At 37.8% G+C, this 18,976-nt stretch overlaps 1 protein-coding gene across 3 annotated transcripts in view; it reads right to left on the reverse strand.

The window, feature by feature from the left end:
• Positions 1–18,976, reverse strand: part of DGKH (diacylglycerol kinase, eta) — a 91,079-nt gene that overhangs the window by 37,865 nt on the left and 34,238 nt on the right. The window contains exons 11-19 of one of the 3 annotated variants that reach the window (XM_011940446.1): positions 16,976–17,089; positions 16,583–16,717; positions 15,247–15,410; positions 11,062–11,167; positions 10,010–10,102; positions 6,332–6,451; positions 5,884–5,992; positions 4,287–4,417; positions 344–391 (exon numbers count right to left, since the gene is read on the reverse strand). In XM_011940446.1, the coding sequence (XP_011795836.1) occupies positions 344–391; positions 4,287–4,417; positions 5,884–5,992; positions 6,332–6,451; positions 10,010–10,102; positions 11,062–11,167; positions 15,247–15,410; positions 16,583–16,717; positions 16,976–17,089 (1,020 nt within the window). Of the gene's footprint in view, positions 1–343; positions 392–4,286; positions 4,520–5,883; positions 5,993–6,331; positions 6,452–10,009; positions 10,103–11,061; positions 11,168–15,246; positions 15,411–16,582; positions 16,718–16,975; positions 17,090–18,976 lie in introns of all 3 variants that reach the window. The other 2 variants (XM_011940466.1, XM_011940457.1) reach the window with 2 other exon arrangements.

Here is an 18,976-nt window from a genome sequence, read left to right on the forward strand (position 1 = left end):
TCCCGAGTAGCTGGGACTACAGGCATGCACCACCACGTCCAGCTAATTTTTGTATTTTCAGTAGAGATGGGGTTTCACCATGTTGGTCAGGCTGGTCTTGAACTCTTGACCTCATGATCCACCTGCCTTGGCCTCCCAAAGTGCTGGGATTACAGGGATGAGCCACCATGCCTTGCCAATTTTTATCATATAAGTAGCTTTCTCTTTCCTTGGATAAACAGTCCAAATTTTGACAAAGCATGCTTTGTAGATATTCAGTTATCCTTCCAGCCATACATACACAACTTTCCAAATAGAAAAAAAATAAACTAAACAAAAAATAAACTAAACAAAAAACCCTCACCATATGTTTACCATTTTCTTTGGTATCTCTTCTTTCTCCTACTGTGTTCTAGCAGAGAAAATGATGCAATCGGTTTGTTTCCTTATCTGCTAAAGCACATTGGAAATACTTTCCTGGCTGGGCATGGGGGCTCACACTGGTAATCCTAGCATTTTGGGAAGCCAAGGCAGGCTGATCGCTTGAGGCCAGGAGTTCAAGACCAGCCTGGACAACATAGCAAGACCCTGTCTCTACAAAAAATAAAAGAAATTAGTTGGATGTGGTGGCATGCACCTGTAGTCCTAGCTATTCAGGAGGTTGAGGCGGGAGGATCACCTGAGCCCAGGAGGCTGAGGCTGCAGCGAGCCATGATTACATTACTGCACTTCTCATTCTGTCTCACAGTGACAGAGTAAGAGTCTCTCTCTCTCTCTCCCTCTCTCTCTCTCTCTCTATATATATATATATATATTTTTTTTTTCCTTTTCCCAACTTTAGACTGTCATGTCGCTATGTCTAGTTGTTTTGGTGATATGGGAGTAACACTTGAGCTAATCTCTGAGCAGGAGTTAACCAGGTGAAGCGTAGGGGAAGAAGCACAGCAAAAGAGAGTACATCCCTAAGGTGAGAAAAAGTGTAGTGTTTTTAAGCAACTGAAATAAGGCCCAGGGAGGAGCCAGAGACTTCACAGGAGGTTGAATACATAGGCAGAACCTTGTAGGCCTGCAAAAAGATGTGGGTTTTTATTACCTAGAAATGGGAAGCTACTGAAAAGTTTTAAGCGGAAAAGTGTACACCTGATTGATGATGCTAAAATAACACTCTGTTTGCCATGTGGATAATGGACTGCAAAGACAAAGAGCGACAGTGGAAAGACCAGTTAGGAAGGTATTGACCCTACACAAGCAAAACTGGACAGTAGCATGGAGCAGGATTGTGGACAGGAGATAAAGAGAAGTGAATGGAGATTAGAATCAATATGACTTGGTGATGGGCTTGATGGGTTAGGGGAAGACTGACAAAAAAGAGGAAGGTGCTAAGTATGACCCTCATTTCTCTGCCTAGACTACCTGAAGGGCCAGAGGTCTGATTTATAAAATGCAGAGCACTGGAGAAGGGGCAGAACAGGAGTGCAATAGGAGCTCAAGAGTTGCTTTTGGACATGTTAAGACTGAAAATCTCTAACTTAAGTTTCCATCAATGGATGACTGCATAAAGATAATGTGGCACATATATATACTAGAATATTATTCAGCCATAGAAAAGAATTTTTTAAAAAAGAATGAAAACATGTCTTTTGCAGCAACTTGGATGGAACTTGAGGTCATTATCTTAAATGAAACAAGAAGACATGGGAAGACAAACATTGCATGTTCTCACTCATTAGTGGGTGTTAAATAGGTATATACACGGACCTAGTGGAATGATAGACAATGGAGACTTGGAGGGATAAGGGAGTGGGAGGGAGTGGATAAGAAATTTCTTATTGGGTACAATATATATTATTCAGGCAACGGATTCCCTAAAAGCCCTGACTTAACCACTATAAAGGTAATAAAATTGCACTTGTATCCATATGTATGTATTCATTTTTGGAGACAGAGTCTTGCTCCGTCGCCCAGACTGGAGTGCAGTGGCGTGATCTCATTTTACTGCAACCTCTGCCTTCCGGGTTCAAGCGAGTCTCCTGCCTCAGCCTCTAGAGTAGTTGAGACTACAGGAGCGTGCCACCATACTTGGCTAGTTTTTTTGTAGTTTTAGTAGAGATGGGGTTTCATTGTGTTAGCCAGGATGGTCTCGATCTCCTGACCTCGTGATCCACCCGCCTCAGCCTCCCAAAGTGCTGGGATTACAGGTGTGAGCCACTGTGCTCAGCTGTACCCACATATTTTTGTATAAATAAAAATAAATTAATTTTTAAAAAGCAAAAATAGAGATTGATATCCCTGTATAATACCTGAGTACCAAGCAGCCGGTTGGTGCTGTAATCCCAAAAGTTCACTAATCAGGTCAGGCAGGGCTGAGAAAGAACCTGTGTGCCACTGACATATTCACAAGTAGTACCAGAAGCAATGGAGTACCTAAGGAGTGAGTGATCCCTCACCAGCATTTAGAGGCTTCAGTCGAAAGGACTTGCCGCTGCTGACAGCTACAACCACAGAGAACAAGGGGCGCTCTTCCCTTGCTTTACGGTTTTGTGCTATAGAAGACTCTTTCTGTGAAATGTTCCTGTTCTCATCCACCTCCCGAATTCTTGTTTCAGACCCAATACAGTTTTTAAAATCCATGTCAATACAAATTTCTAAAAGTTTTAAGAGAGAGAATGTAATTTGCATTAAAAATAAAAACAAAACAGATAAAAAAGTCCCATGAAAAGCAAAAGAATGTTTTCTAACATTAATTCTTAATCATCTCCTTTCTATTCTTTTCTAACTTTGCCTTAGTGTATCTTTTTCCATTCTACACATTCATTCTGCTTCAATCATTGTGTGTCTACCTGTATATTTCTATAGGTTTGTATGTGTATATATAACATGTATGCATATATGCATTTATGTATGTATATTTTTTATACATACAGTCTTTTCCTTGAATGTGTGCTTATTCACAGCAAATGCGATGCATGCTTCTAGAGGGCAGGTATCACGCAGAGAAGCTAGCATAATATATTAAACAGTCATTAATAAATATTGGTATCTGCCAAGGATACCAATAACTTACACAACAAGTTACACAAACATGTTGGATATCATGATCCCCCCTACATTTACTTTTTTGTGGACTCATGTCAAGCTTGGAAGCCAACTTTTGCTTTATGAACTCTAATACTACATATTTTGCTATGTTGCAGATTTAGGACTCTCAATTAAGGTAATTAATTAATTATTTTATTATGGCTAAAGTTGTTTAGGTGTAAGTGGTGCTCACCTTTTGATGTGCTAAAACTCTTTGTGAATCTGTTTAATAAAGATCTTTATACTACCTATTATCTGTTCAAAGATTTTTGCTAACATATTTGTAGATAAAGGTGCAACAGTTCATTAACTTTGTTAGGAATTCTCTGTATTATGGTAAAATTTAATGTATTTTAGAACTTGGTCTACAGGAAAGGAATCACTCCAACAAATGTTACTACTTATTGGAAATTTAAAATGGCAGTATGTGGTAAGAAAATACAACATGACAAAATCCTACTCCTAAACCTTGGCCAGAGAGCCTACTTCAGCTGTTTCACCACTACTGAGACTTCACCCAAAGAATAAAAGGGAAATGCTACAGATGGTGAAGGAATAATTTTCTCTCTCGTCATAAATAACCAATAGGCTCTGAGCTGTTTTCTAGCAAAAGCTAGGCAAAATTTTTACCTCATTTACTAAAGAAAAAAATTCTTTTCGAGAATAATAGAATTTTAACAATATGTCATAGAAAGGAAATTTGAATTTCTCAGTCTGGTTATTCATGTGACCTAAAAAAGGTTGATTTAAAAACACAACAAATTGTAAGACTCTAAGTAGCCATTGCTGTAAGTCTCTCTTCTCATTCCATATATTAGAAAGGCTTTGTTATTGGTATTTTGAATTAATTTTTAGTTGTTAACCATATATTAGATTTTAGTCATTTTCAGCCAAATTATCACCTTCCATGCTGATGCAATAAAATGAGCTGATGGAAACATGATCCATTTGGAAATATTAGCACAGGAATAGTCATATCACTGGATGCAGAGAAAAATTACTAAGTTCATGCTAAGCTTTAGCTATAATAGTGATTCTGCCAGGAAAATACTGCTGACATGCTTGTTAAAAAGCATACAAGAAACTCAGACCACAGGACAGTGAATGTTAGATTACCACACATTTGCATAACATAAGCGAAGCTAAAAGCACATATCAGAAGAGGCACAGGAGAAAGGATTCCATTTTGCAATAAAATTTTCAAGAACAGAAGAGCACAAAGGAAATACCTTAAGATCTCGCCTTTCCAGATGCAAAAGTTCAGCCCCTCTGATGTCATGACGGATGAAGATATCTTTGTACTCTCCCAAATTGAGCAGATCCAGCCAAGCAGCAACTTCCTCTGTGCCCCATTTCTGAACTACCAAAGTTAAGAGCAAAACCCCCTTAATTTCTACATGCTCAATGCATTACAAAGCAAGGGTTGGCCAAAGAAGATGCAAAACAGAGTGCAGCGGCAGTGCTAGCAAAAGAAAGGTTAAAGGTGTTGTTTCAACAAAACTGTAGTTCCACTTTTTCCCATGCAAGTTATACACTATCAACACAACCATCCGACTATACAAAACCATTTGCTGCCGTGCACCCATGCTTAGCTTTAGTCCGGTTTCCTCATTAAAGCCACCCAACCTATACAATATGCATACAAAATGTATTTCACATCTTTAGGATCAATGGTGCAAGCTCTAAATAAGCTCTGATGATTTCCTTCAGACTCTGTATGAAAATGGCTATAGACTGAAATGAGCTACAAATGCTAATTACAATTTAAAATCTAATATGGGGTATTCAATTTTACACAAACTTTTCTGCTTAAGGTCTTGCCGATTTCAAGTGTAGTCTTGATTGATTCTCCTACTACTGAGAATAATGGCAATAAATGTGTTGTTAAATCTCAATTTAATGTCATTTAAAAATTCCATAGCACTGCTTTCTGAGATTAGTTGGATTATATTATTTTTTGGTGTGTATCATTTGCTTATACATTTTATTCAACACTGATTAGCTTAATAAAAGCCTACTTATTTGCTGTATTTGGTTTTTAAATGGCTTTCAATAGCTGCTTTATGAATATCAAAAATAAGGCTTTACATCACTTTTTAAAAGAGATAGTGCACTCAGAGGAATTTATAAACTTATTTGGTTATGAAAGGCAGCTACCATTGTACAAACAGATTTTGAAGGTGTTTTAGTACTAGCACACTTGTACATTTAAACTCTAAGGAAAAGTGAAAAAGGAATGACAGAAATAGCAGCAAAGAGGGGGCTTAATCTCTGCTTGAGAATGCAAGTATCACAGCATATTGTCATTGCTGAGGGGCTGAAACAGTGTCCTCAAAACAGGAGAAAGAGAATATATAACTTCAGGTGGAAAATATATTCGGCAGGTTAAGTGAGTAAATGAAAGTTTCTATGTTCCATTTATCAAAGTAATCTAAAAACTGTACTTAAAAGAAGAAAAATTATACACTGATGCTTTGAATTGCTGTTGAGAAAGAACCATTTGAACAGAAATGCTGACATCCACTAAACAAAGTAGAAGCAAATTAGCAACCACTTCATTTTTTTGTGCTTCCTTACTAGAGATTCCCAGTGATATTCAGATGTGTTTTAGGTATGAGAGGATTCTTTTATGGCAAAATTCATAAAGCATGAAATTTCCCATTTTAATCATTTTAAAGCGTAGAATTCACTGACAGTATGTTCATCATATTGCGCAAGGCTCAACCACCGTCTAGCTCCAGAACATTTTCATGACCTCCATGATGTCACTTTAGTCAGTTCTTTTTTCATAATGTTATATTTCCCCCTCCCATATGGACCACCTACCAGGCTGTGAACTTGTCTTCTGCTTCTGAACCTTTTCCTTTTTAAACTTTGGCACTATTCGAAATACGGTGCTTCTGCTGTTTCTTTTGGTGCAATCCATAGGAGGTTCCTGTTCAAATCGAGCAAGAAAATAACTTTTTTGGGATATGAAAAGGAGAAACACCTACTCTGATAATAGGGATAACACAGGAATAAGTTATAAACACTAAACATTATAGAACAGTGACAACTTCTTCAAAAAAAGTTCATAATGTACTACTGAAAATGTCCCAATTCCCCTAAAATGCCTTTGTTCACATAAATGCCTTTTCTCATTTGTTCAGGAACAGAACATTTGAAAATAGTATTCAAAATCCATTTTTCCCTAAATATCTCTTTTTCAAAGGTGAGTTCAAATTCTCTAGTGATATGGTCTACATTTCTAGAGAAACAGCTGAATTTTACATACCTCATCCTCATTTGGGTGTAAGATATAATAAAGCCAAGGAATCTCTGTCAATTTCTGTAATTCCACCTCCACAGAGTGTAAGGCATTGGATACCCGCTCTTCATGTGGCGACTCCAGCTGCTATTTACCGAAACAAAACAAGCTGCTATTTACCGAAACAAAACAAGCTGCTATTTACCAAAACCAAACACGACTCGGTGGCCAGCCTCAAGTAGAATTAATCATTGTACTTTGACAGTGAACGGCCTCACTCCTTATTAAGCTAGTATTTTTTAAATTAAGGAATATTAAGAATAAATTCTTTTATATTGACTTCATTTTTAAAAATCTGAATAGATTTACTCTAATCATTACTTCCCAAAGATCATATGAGTAGCTAGTATAACTTTAATAACTTCATAGAAGAAGTATTCTTTTGGTGTTTTTTTCTGTGTAAATGTCTTCTTTCCTATCTCCCTCCATGCTTTCCAAGCATTTATCTACCAATTCTTCCTGGTGGCATAGGTTGGCAGTCTTACTATTCTACTTATTTGTGCCAAAAATCCTTCTGATTTAAATAGGTCACCAGGCTGGGCATGATAGCTCACGCCCATAATCCCAGCATTGGGAGGCCGATACGGGTGGATCATTTGAGGTCAGGAGTTCAAAACCAACCTGGCCAACATGGTGAAACCCTGTCTCTACTAAAATACAAAAATTAGCTGGGCATGGTGTTGGGTGCCTGTAATCCCAGCTCCTTAGGAGGCTGAGGCAGGAGAATTGCTTGAGCCTGGGAAGTGATGATTGCAGTGTGCAGAGATAGCACCACTGCACTCCAGCCTGGGTGACAGACCCAGACTCAAAAAAAAAAAAAAAAAAAGTCACCACATGAACACATAATACTTTTTAAACTGGTTAAAAACTTGTCATATAAAAAGAACTGCAGAAAAATCTCCTTGAAAATTTAAAGAATAAGCTTAAGGGAAAAAGACCATGAATCTTAGAAAAATTTGTGATGAAAAACTGTTGTAAAAATTGGGGCAAAGCAAAAAGCTCAATGGCTTATCATCTGAAACTGGGTTTGGATATTTTAAGGAGAATTTAACTGCTCACCTATTATCTGCATTAACTCACGGAAAGTAGGTATTAAAATGCACTTACAAGTTCAATAAATGAACAAAGATTAACTAAACATTCCTCTGCACAGCACTGGAAGGCAGTAGATTGGATTCTACTCCTGGCCTTGTAATTAACTATGTAACCCAAAGAAGGTTAACTGACTTCAGAAGACTTTGTTTCTTCCTCTGGAAATAGCACAAGGTGATGATGATGATGATGATTATTTGAGACACAGTCTTGTTCTGTTGGCCAGGCTGGAAGTGCAATGGCGCAATCTCAGCTCACTGTAACCTTGGCCTTCTGGGTTCAAGCAATTCTCGTGCCTCAGCCACCAAAGTAGCTGGGATTACAGGTGCACACCACCAGGCCCAGCTAATTTTTGTATTTTTAGTAGAGATGGGGTCACCATGTTGGCCAGGCTGGTCTCAAACTCCTGGCCTACAATGAGCCGCCTGCCTCAGCCTCCCAAAGTGCTGGAATTATAGGCGTGAGCCACGGAGCCTGGCCGACTAGATTATTTTTGAGGTCTCTGCTAGCTGACCAATATACTTATAAATTACTGTAAAATTATAGAGTTCTTATAAATATGTTTATAGAATTTTAGAACTAAAAGTTCAGAGATAATATTACTGTTATGATGAACTGTTTTGTGTGTTTGTTTCCCCTTGTTATTCACGGTATCTACTACTTCTAGTAGTGATTAAAAATATGGAGATTCTTGGCTGGGCGTGGTGGTTCATGCCTGTAATCCCAGCACTCTGGGAGGCTGAGACGGGTGGATCACTTGAAGACAGGAGTTTGAGACCAGCCTGGCCAACATGGTGAAATTCTGTCTCTATTGAAAAGAAAAAAATAAAAAGCCACGCATGGTAGTGCATGACTATAGTCCCACCTAATCGGCAGCTGAGGCAGGAGAATCACTTGGAAGCAGAGAGGCTGAGGTTGCAGTGAGCCGAGATTACACCACTGCGACAGAGTGCGTCCCTGTCTCAAAAAAAAAGGAGATTCTCTACCCTGTTGTGTTTAAAATTTATTAATTTTCTTTTAGTCTAAGAATATGTCTTATAAAACTTATAAAATGGTTATTACAAATTCGTTCTGGCACTAAAATATAGAGTAAACCTTAGTTGCTCTCTAATACAATCAACTCCTTATTGTGATATCACTATTGTCAAAGGTTTTGGTAAAATTCACCAGTGCACGTTTTAAACCCAAATTCATGTTTAACAATGAGAGGAAATTAAAAGTGGAGAAGGAAAGTCAGTCCATATTAACATAACACAAATAATAAATATTAGCAAGGTAGCACACAGCAGGTACTTTTCATGTAGAGAAAATAAGTACAGAATAAGTTACGCTTTTAGTTGTAAGAAATGATCTTCACAGGTCACTGGATTTCCTATAGGACTAGCAGAAGATTCTGGTTAAAAACAGTAGTGCCAAAAAAATGCCAAGAAGGGGTCCCATTGGTTTTATCAAAAGAGATAACCAATGTTTCTTCGTAAAAGGTTTTCTTCACAGCCATAGTAGAGCCAGCCACCTCTTGTCCCAAAGAAGCTGTGTTTCAGTTTCCTTTGGAGGTACGTAAGAGTGATGGCCTTCATGCAGTCTTTCAGCTTCTCTTCTAAGAGCAAAGGATGCCCCAAAGGTGGCACTTTTCTGGACCATAGGCGAAAACAGAAACCCTAAGCTCAGGCACTTAATAGCAAGGCTCTGGGACGCACCACCCATTCATTCACCCGCTGTGCCAGATACTGTGACTCTTAGTATCACTTTTATTTAGGTGTAGATTTGCCCAACCAAGAGAGGAAATTACTGTCAAAAGAAAATTTTAAGATCATCAACTACCAATTAAACAGAATTGTAAAAAGGAATAAAAAACAGCAAATAAATTAGGCCTTCCACACAGTGGTAACAGCATGTGGGAATGAGCCACATGCAAACTCTAAGTGGCGGGAAGAACCAAGATGCTAGAACACTTGAAAATGGTGAGGTATTTGTAAAGAAAGGCTAACTAACAGGACATCCACAAGCTTCCAGCATTTATGCTTGAGATCCGTGGACTGTGGTCAGATTCAGATTTGGCCTGAACTTGATTTCCAGGACCAATCTGGATTAAACAAGGCAGAGTTTTTGAAATTTAGTTCTTGAAACACTGTGTCTAGAAAATGTCCTCTTTTAAGAAAACCTGGAGGACCATACCAATCACATTCAAATATTAATTCAGGGAACAAACTCCATGAGTTCCTCTACTTGTGTGCAACAGTAAGTACCTGAGGAATGTCTACGACACTTTATAAAGCTCACGTCTCTGGAAGCTGAATGGGACAGAGCAGGGCTGCCTAAAAGCAGGATGGCATATATGAGGGGAAATCTCCACTCTTGTTAGCCTGAATCATGACTCCTAACTTCAGCCATTTATTTTCTTGAAGACAAAAGCCAGGTGAAGAGGCAGCTCTCAGGATGGAAGCCAGAAGGCTGCTTCTGCCTTAGAATCTGCCGAATGCCTGTTCCCCAATGAAGGTAAGACTCAGACATTTAATTCATCACTCTTACGTTATCAATCATTCTTCTCCTTACCAAAGGAACCCTGCCAACTAGCAAAGATTCTGTTTCATTATACAGCGCCTTCACATTGATGGCTATTTCAGTGGCAGTGTCTCTTGTAAGACTCTAGAAAAGAAGAATATCAAAGACATGTGATCTGTTTTAAAATAGGATTTCATTACCAGTAAATACTTTAAATTTTATTCTTATAATTTAAATTCACAGCACACATTTTTTTAATCTACCAAAATTCTATAATTGCAAAATTTCATACATTTGTTAGTATGACTATCTCATTATTATTATATTATAGAACCAAAAGAATGCACTAACTACAGTGAATACACTCAGGATCACATCTCCTACCTAATGAATATGTATATGCTAGTACCAGCATATACATATTTCCACTAAAAAGTTCAGTCAAATAAAACTTCTCCTCTCAGTAGCACTAACCATATTGCCTTTTAGACTATAATCTTGAGAACAAGTACTTAGTTGTATATTAATTTAAGTAACTTCAATCAAATAATAATAAAAAAGCTATCAGTTTTCTCTATACTATAGCATTATACCATGTGTCACATTTTAATAGAGTTATATTCTATCAATTCTATTATTAACTTCTACATTAAAAATTTTACAGAAGCATCAATTTCCAATTTAGCAAAGCAAAACGAAGTAGCAATAATTTCAGTGCACAACTTCAGAAATGAATGAACATCTCTAAGAAATGCACACTGATGATACCTAGGCTTGCCCTTTAACAAGGCACAGGGCAGAAGGTCAGGTAAAAGGAGTAAGAAAGGACGATAAAAGTTAAAAAAAGAGTGAAGGCAGATGGAAGCTGACAAGTGATTGAAAGTAAAACATAAAAAATGAGAGAATTTAAGAGCAGGAATGAAAAAAAATAACAGGAAAAGGAAAATAAAGAAACAGTTGGCCACAATTTTACTGCAAGTTTGTAGAGACTCATATAGACAACATAACTTTCTTTCGCAGGGCAGGGCATATTTTACAAATGAAAATACATGTGTAACACCCAAAAGAATCTGTGGAATGAGAATTTACCATTAGATCCTCACCTCCGGGCACCTTGGGTTGGCTTTATTCAGGGCATGCGAGCAGGCATTCACAGCATGGGCCAGTTCTTGCTCCAAAAGACAGTGAATTGTGGCTGCGTCACAGATCCTAAAAGCAAAAATGAAACAAACGAATAAAAACTTTTCTGAGTATTGCTCATTTTTTTTTTTTTGAAGTAAAGAAGTGTTAGGATAAAACAAGTAAAAAATATATGAAGATCAGTAAGGAAGAACATTTTTAATGGCTGCTCAATTATGAATGACACAGGTAGATCTACAAATCCAGACCCCACTGCAACAAAAAATATGAAATAAAAAAATCTTTGTATAAAAAGTTAGGCTTAAAATCAGAGGGAGACACATTGAAGTGCTGTTTTGAAGAATGAAATATAGCAATACTTCATTTTGCAGTATCCTTGGAAAGTGAGAGGGGTCACAGATATAAAGACTAGAAACTTCTCTTTCATTCATTGAAACTGCAAATGCAACAGATTAGGGAAGAACATTACCGTATTTGTCATGGATACACAAAGTGATCACAAGCAGTATGTAAGTTAATATTCATAGCCTTTAAATGTAGCTATGATTTATTATCTCCATATTATTGATGATGACATTGAGGCTCAGAGAGACGTGGTATGTATACAGAGCTAGTCAGTTGTAGAGCAGGATCGGAATCTATGTCTATCTAACTCTATCTAATGTCTATCTAAGCCTGTTGTGCCATACTCCACTGGTATCCGAACCTCTAAGAATAGTCCTGAAAAGACCAAATTCTGGAAGGCACTAAGGCCAAGGACAAGAAAGGAGAAAAAGTTCCTCCAATTGCTAGAAAATATTGTAAGCCTTGCAGATGAGCAAGAAAGCAGGGCTGTTCAAATGTTTTTTTGCTTCTGACAGCTTCATAGAGAAATATTTTCTATCTGGAAAGGGTAGAACAAGAAAAGGGACCGAAGCCCTATATAACTGAACCAAGAGTAAAGAAAAATAATTTAATTCTTAAGGATTATACAATGGATATCTAAGGTACAAAGAGGCTTACAAATGTCACCTCAGCACTACTATCAGCAACACTGAGAAATCATGAAGAATGGGCTATTTTTCAGAACAGAGATGGATAAAGGTTATTCCAATTTTCAGAGAAAAGGAAAGACATAAATCAACTTCAGATCAACATTTCTAATTGCCTACTGAATCTCCTAGGTATTTTTAATGTAATTTAAATTCTAAAGTCCAACACGGAACCCATCATTTTCTTTCTAACACCTACTCCTCTTCCTGAACCCTATGGCTCCATCAAAGGCACCCCACAATCATCCAGCCACTCATTAGAACATTAAGGTCAGCCTATCTCCTAATTCATGCCCATTTACCAAGTTGAAATCCTAAGCTGTCTTAATCTCACTTGTCCTTTCTATCTCTACTGCTTTAGTCTATCATTTTTTATAGGGACAACTTCTACAGCATCCTCAGTGTTCACCTTGCCCCAGCTTTGCTATCTTCCCAAAAAACCCCTCCACACTACTTCTAGAACAGCCCAGTAAAGATCTGCCTCCTCCTCACCTCTTAATCTACATTCCACACACTCTTGCATACACTATGCCAACCTTTCAGTCACCCCAAACTCTCTGAGATTTCCTGAAAGTAGCATGCACTCACACTCCTCTGGGCCTCTTCCTAGGCTGGTTCCCATGCTTAAATTGCTCCTTTTCTTACTCTTCCCTCAAGACTCAGTTGAAAGGGCACTTCTTCCAGGCAGCCCTCCTTCACTACCTCTGACTTCCTCTGTGTATCTAGAGAGTCTAGGGTGTGCCTCATGTCAATACTTTGGCCACATTTCTCTCTCCTCCTAATCTGTGAGCCAATTAAGTAGTGCTCTCAAATAATCATCTTGTATCCCCAGCCTAAAACAGTGCTTGGCCCACAGAAGAGGCTCAAAAATTAAATATGTTTGCATAGTCAATGAATAAATTCTGAAAATAGACAAGTAAGCCTGATTTCTTTTTTTTTGAGATGGAGTCTCGCTCCGCCGCCCAGGCTGGATGGAGTGCAGTGGCCGGATCTCAGCTCACTGCAAGCTCCGCCTCCCGGGTTCACGCCATTCTCCTGCCTCAGCCTCCCGAGTAGCTGGGACTACAGGCGCCAGCTACCTCGCCCGGCTAGTTTTTTGTATTTTTTAGTAGAGACGGGGTTTCACCGTGTTAGCCAGGATGGTCTTGATCTCCTGACCTCGTGATCCACCCGTCTCGGCCTCCCGAAGTGCTGGGATTATAGGCTTGAGCCACCGCGCCCGGCCAAGTAAGCCTGATTTCATCTGCAAAATTTAAAAACAGATGGGGAGCCAAACTATGTTGACCAGAAGCAAGACTAGTCAACCTTTGCTTCCTTTTTACGATAAGATTATTTGGATGGTTACAGGATGAGAACATGGAAGTATATTTTGGTTTCAAAAAAACACTGTAAATTAGAGGCCACAGAAGTTGTCTGTAGGATCTAAAAGAGATGTATTTACTCTAAAACTAACAACCCTATGGATAAGAAGCTGAGATGTACAATAATGCAGCTGTGTGGGTATAGCTGAGCAAATATTCATTTTCTCTTCCCTTTCTTCTGAGTTACCCAACATTTTGCAGTTATAAGACTTGATTCTAATTCTGATTGTTGGTCTAGCAGTAGGGGATGTATGCCTTTTCTCTTCTGTCTCTAACATCTCATACATACTAGCTATCTAATAAATATTGGAAGAGTAGAGTAAGGAACGGGAGGGGAGCAGATGGCAAATAGTAGAGAGGAGGAAAGATATGAGTTAGCCCCTGAAACCACTGAACTTTGCTTTCCTTCTTTTCTTTTTCAACATTTTTATCAGTGACCAGATGAAGATGTGGGAAGAATCTAAAGTTAGTGTGCACAGAGCACTCAATATGCCAGACATGATGTGTGATGTCATGTGGCTGTGTCCCCACCCAAATCTCATCTTGCATTGTAGCTCCCATAATCTCTACATGTCATGGGAGAGACCAGTGGGAGGTAATTGAATTATGGGGGTGAGTTTTTTCTGTACTGTTCTCATGATAGTGACTAAGTCTCACAAGATCTGATGGCTCTATAAAGGGCAGTTCCCTTGCACACACTCTCTTGCCTGCTGCCATGTAAGACGTGCCTTTGCTCCTCCTTTGCCTGCTGCCATGATTATGAGGCCTCCCCAGACATGTGGAACTGTGAGTCTATTATACCTCTTTTTATTTTTTCTTTTTTTGGAGACGGAGTCTCACTCTGTCATCCAGGCTGCAGTGCAGTGGCATGATCTTGGCTCACTGCAACTTCCACCACTCAGGTTCAAGTGATCCTCCTGCCTCAGCCTCCCAAGAAGCTGGGACTGCAGGTGCCTACCACCACAGCCAGCACATTTTTGTATTTTTAGTAGAGACAGGGTTTCACCATGTTGGCTAGGCTGGTCTCGAACTTCTGACCTCAAGTGATCCACCTGCCTCAGCCTCCCAAAGTGTTGGGATTACAGGAGTGAGCCACTGTGCCTGGCTTTAAACCCGTTTTTCTTTATAAATTACCCGGTCTCAGGTATTTCATCATAGCCATATGAAAATGGACTGATACAATGTGCTTATAGCGCTCACCCCTAGAGTCTCATTTAATCCTCACACATGCTCGTGAAACAGCTCTTATTAACCCCATTTGGTAGATAAGACCCAAGTGAAGAGGAAGTAAGACACAGGCCTATGGTCCCTCCTCCCCTCTGAAGTTTTCCCTGGTCATAGTGATTTTTATTTGTTTAATACTCACAGGACTTGTGTTTTATCTCCTTTCTGTCTATTGAAATTAATTTATGTGTGGTCTCAAAATCTCTCTAATATCTTGTCTGAAACTGCTTTTTGAAGTCTGTTTATTCTTTTTGCTCCTGACTCTCCCCTGGAACAGGATTAATGTTTAGACTTCCCTCTCCATTCCATAAACATTTAATTAGTAATTAGAAGGCAACATGTAAGTGGGCAGTATAGTGTAAAGACTGTATATAAAATGGAGAAATAAGCAATAATGGAAAGAGTGCTACGTGAAGAAGAGTAATTGCATCTCTTTTTGATACCACCACTAAAACAATGGTTAAGATTAAAAAAACAAAAATTGGCTGAGACCAGAGTTCCCGCAGCCTGAAAAGCCAGCAGAGCCCCCTACCTAGTAATGAGCTCCTCTGCAGCCTGGGAGCACAGCTGCATCTGCGACACCTCTTCCGTTGCTAAGTCAATGGCGTGATGGATGTACAAATGGGTTCGGAGAACTGGTTTACCAGAATCACACTTCTGCTTATCTTCCCAAGATTTCAGAGTGCTCTCAAAGGCCTATTTAAAATCAATATTGTAATGAATTGTTAGTTTTGAACTCAGAGGTCCAAGTAAATGTGTACTTCAATAAAACTACAATTGCTTTTTCTCTAATGACTCCTCAAATAAATCACAAGTATAAAAAAGACATTTCAAAGTGTTCCAATGTACTGCAACACATGAAAAGTAGTGCAGTCAATGATCACGAATACATCATTTAAAAGTTAAAGAAGAGATTAGGTCAAGGCGGGATGATCACTTCAGGCCTGGAGTTGGAGACCAGCCTGGGCAACATACTGAGACCTCATCTCTACAAAAAAGAATTTAAAAAAAAAAAAATTAGCTGGGCTGAGGTAGAAGGATTGCTTGAGGCCAGGAGTTTAAGGCTGTGGTGAGCTATGATCGTACCACTGGACTTCAGCATGTGCAATGAAGCAGGACTGTTTCAAAACAAAAGCAAAAAAACAAAAACAAACACAAAAAGATTTCATGCTTCAATCTTTACTATTGCTTCAATTTATTCTTTAATCTTTACTATTTTATATATACTAGATGGGGCAAATATTAGCAGTCTTCTTTGATAAAGATTGACCTTAATTAAAAACACACATTCTGCGAAAAAGAAAATAATAGAGACAGTTAAAAAAAAAAAAAAAAAACATCGATGATTGCCCGGAGTAAGGGTAAGGGAGGGAGGGATGAATAGGTAGACCACAAGGAATTTTTAGGGCAGTGAAAATAATTTTGTATGATACTGCAATGGTGAACACAAGTGATTATATCTTTGTCCAAACCCACAGATGTACAACTCAAAGAGTGATGGAAACTATGGACTTTAGTTAATAATAACCAATTGGTATTGACTCAGCAGTTGTAACAGATGTGCCACACTAACGCAAGATGTTAATAGGGGAGTTTACATGTGTAGGGAAGAAGGGGGAGGAGGAAGTATATAGGAACATAATTCGAATTCTCCTTACTTTCTGCCCAATGTTTCTGTAAATCTAAAATGGCTCTAAAAAATAAACTCCTAATGAAATAAATAAATATTTGTTCATATTTCAAACCACCAAGACTTAAATGTCAGATTTAACAGACAATTGAAATGTTTTAGTTTTCTATTTTTTCGTAACAATTTCAGAGTCTTTAAAAACCTGACATTATTCTAGAAGAATGTTTTTGTTACATACTCGGTCCCTTGTTAGCATTTGTGCTCTGTTTTTGTGCACAATTTTGATAATCCCTGGAGGCTGAACCCATGCTTCACCATCCACTTGCACTGGGACTCCTTCATCACCAAATATAGTGATTTTTACTGTACGGCACTGAAATAAAACAAATTATTTTAGAGTACGAATCATTCGGAGAAAATGACACTAAATCTATATGCAGGCTTGAGTATTAGACTATTCTACAGAATAGAATATTATGCTTTATCAGTTATAAATGACATGGTAAAAACTGATATGACAACGAAGTCTGAATATTATAGATGAATATCCAGTGTAGGAGTCATTTAGAATAGATTCCCTCAACCCTCCTTTGCCCAAGAAGTGCAGTCAGGTTTGATGAGAGAAACCAACCTGGGCTATTCGATGATGCTGCAGTTTAATGACCCTTGAAACTGCCATTTGCATGCTATCAAATATTGCTACAACTTCCAGGATCTTGTCATCAAATGACGGTGCAGCAAATATCTGAAAGGAAAAACTACATTGCACTTCTACTGAATGTTTAGGGAAAGAGCACATCAAGCAATGTAAACTGCTATATATACATATATATTTAGTAATTTTAATATATTTAATAATATATTTAAGTAAATATTATTAGGAAATAATCCAATAAAAAAATCCCTGAAGATGACTTACAATAAACATAACTTTAAAAAGGGTTTTCAAGCATACATGGATATACTACTCATACCTCTCATTAAGCTACTCTTTGGACCAGTTAACTAATATATTTCTAAATGATTCATCTTGGAATAAAACATGTTAAATACATGTTCATACGTAATTCAAATGTGTTAATAAGATGATACATGTAAGTTTTGGAAATCTACAAAAACTAGACAGCTGATACAGTTTCATAGAAAAGATGATATAGTTTCATAAGGTTAAAGTTAATGAAGATGCATATTATGATCCAGTTCACTTGATATGTTCTAAGGGAAATCTTTCAAGGTTTTACAAGCAATATACATACGTGCTTTATATTTTAATACAAAACTTTTGCAGGAACTTGAGAGTATGCAAATAGAAACCTCAGAGGATAAAAATTATGTAGACTTATTTTGTCTTTACATTAGATGCACTTTCACAAAATTAATTTACTCTAAAATTTTATATGTAGGCTGTATTACCTAATCATTTTTACTCTCTTTTATCATATCATAAATAATATGCATCTGAAACAATTTTCAGTATAAAGTAGTAAGCTAATTAAAACTTTCACTGGAAACATCAGGACACAAAGTTGCTAACATTGATGATTTCTTGTAATTTTTTTATTATACTGCCTGAATTTAAACCCTGTCTCTGCTAGTACTAACTGGAAACTTTGCCTTAGATTCTTCAGTGGCAAAAATCAAATAAGCAATGTGGATATTAAATAATGAATGTGAAGCTCTTAGAACATTGTCGGACTACCTAGTAGGTGTTCAAGGAATGTTGGCTTTATTTATCTTAATCTCACTGATTTCTCCCCTTCAAAATACTGAATAGTGACAAGCAGACAAAAGATATTTTTATACTCAAATAGGACTGGAATATATTTATGTTATGAAAATTACAAGTACTTTCCAATTGATCTTATACTTTAATCCCTACCTGTCCATTTAAGATCTTTGAGAAAAACAGATCAGTAGGAACCATTATATCATTATATCATAAACTGAAAATCAATGGATGTGACTCTTCAAATAAAGACTGTGATAACACTTCTCATTTTTACTGATATATATATACTTTGATAATTGTGCCCTCTTTTTCATTCTTTTCACAACAATTACATTTGTAAGGTTGTGTTTTCTTCTTTTTTTAATATAGAAAAGTATGAAAAGAAAAACAAAAATAGCCCTAAACCCGATCGGCCAAATGAGTCCTCTTGCTATTTCTGAAAATAAAAAAATACATACACACACAAGTTTAGAAAATTAAAAATACTGAGGCTGGATGCAGTGGCTCATCCCTGTAATCCTAGCACTTTGGGAGGCCGAGGTGGGTGGATCACCTGAGGTCAGGAGTTCGAGACCACCCTGGCTAACACAGTGAAACTAAATGCAAAAATTAGCCAGGTGTATTGGTGCATGCCTATAGTACCAGCTGCCCAGGAGGCTGAGGTTGCAGTGACCCGAGATTGTGCCACTGCACTCCAGCCTGAGCGACAGAGTGAGAATATGTCTCAAAAAAAAAAAAAAAAGAAAGAAAATTGAAAGTACCAAAAGGTATTGTTGTAGACAGAATAACGCCCCCTCTCTGCCCCCTAAAATGTCCATGTCCTAATTCCCCAAACCCGTGAATCTGTTATCTTACATAGCAAAAGGAACTTTGCAGCTGGGATTAAATAAACAGCTTTGAGAT

The sequence above is a fragment of the Colobus angolensis genome, unplaced genomic scaffold (genome assembly GCF_000951035.1).
Source record: "Colobus angolensis palliatus isolate OR3802 unplaced genomic scaffold, Cang.pa_1.0 Scaffold101, whole genome shotgun sequence".
NCBI lineage: Eukaryota > Metazoa > Chordata > Mammalia > Primates > Cercopithecidae > Colobus > Colobus angolensis.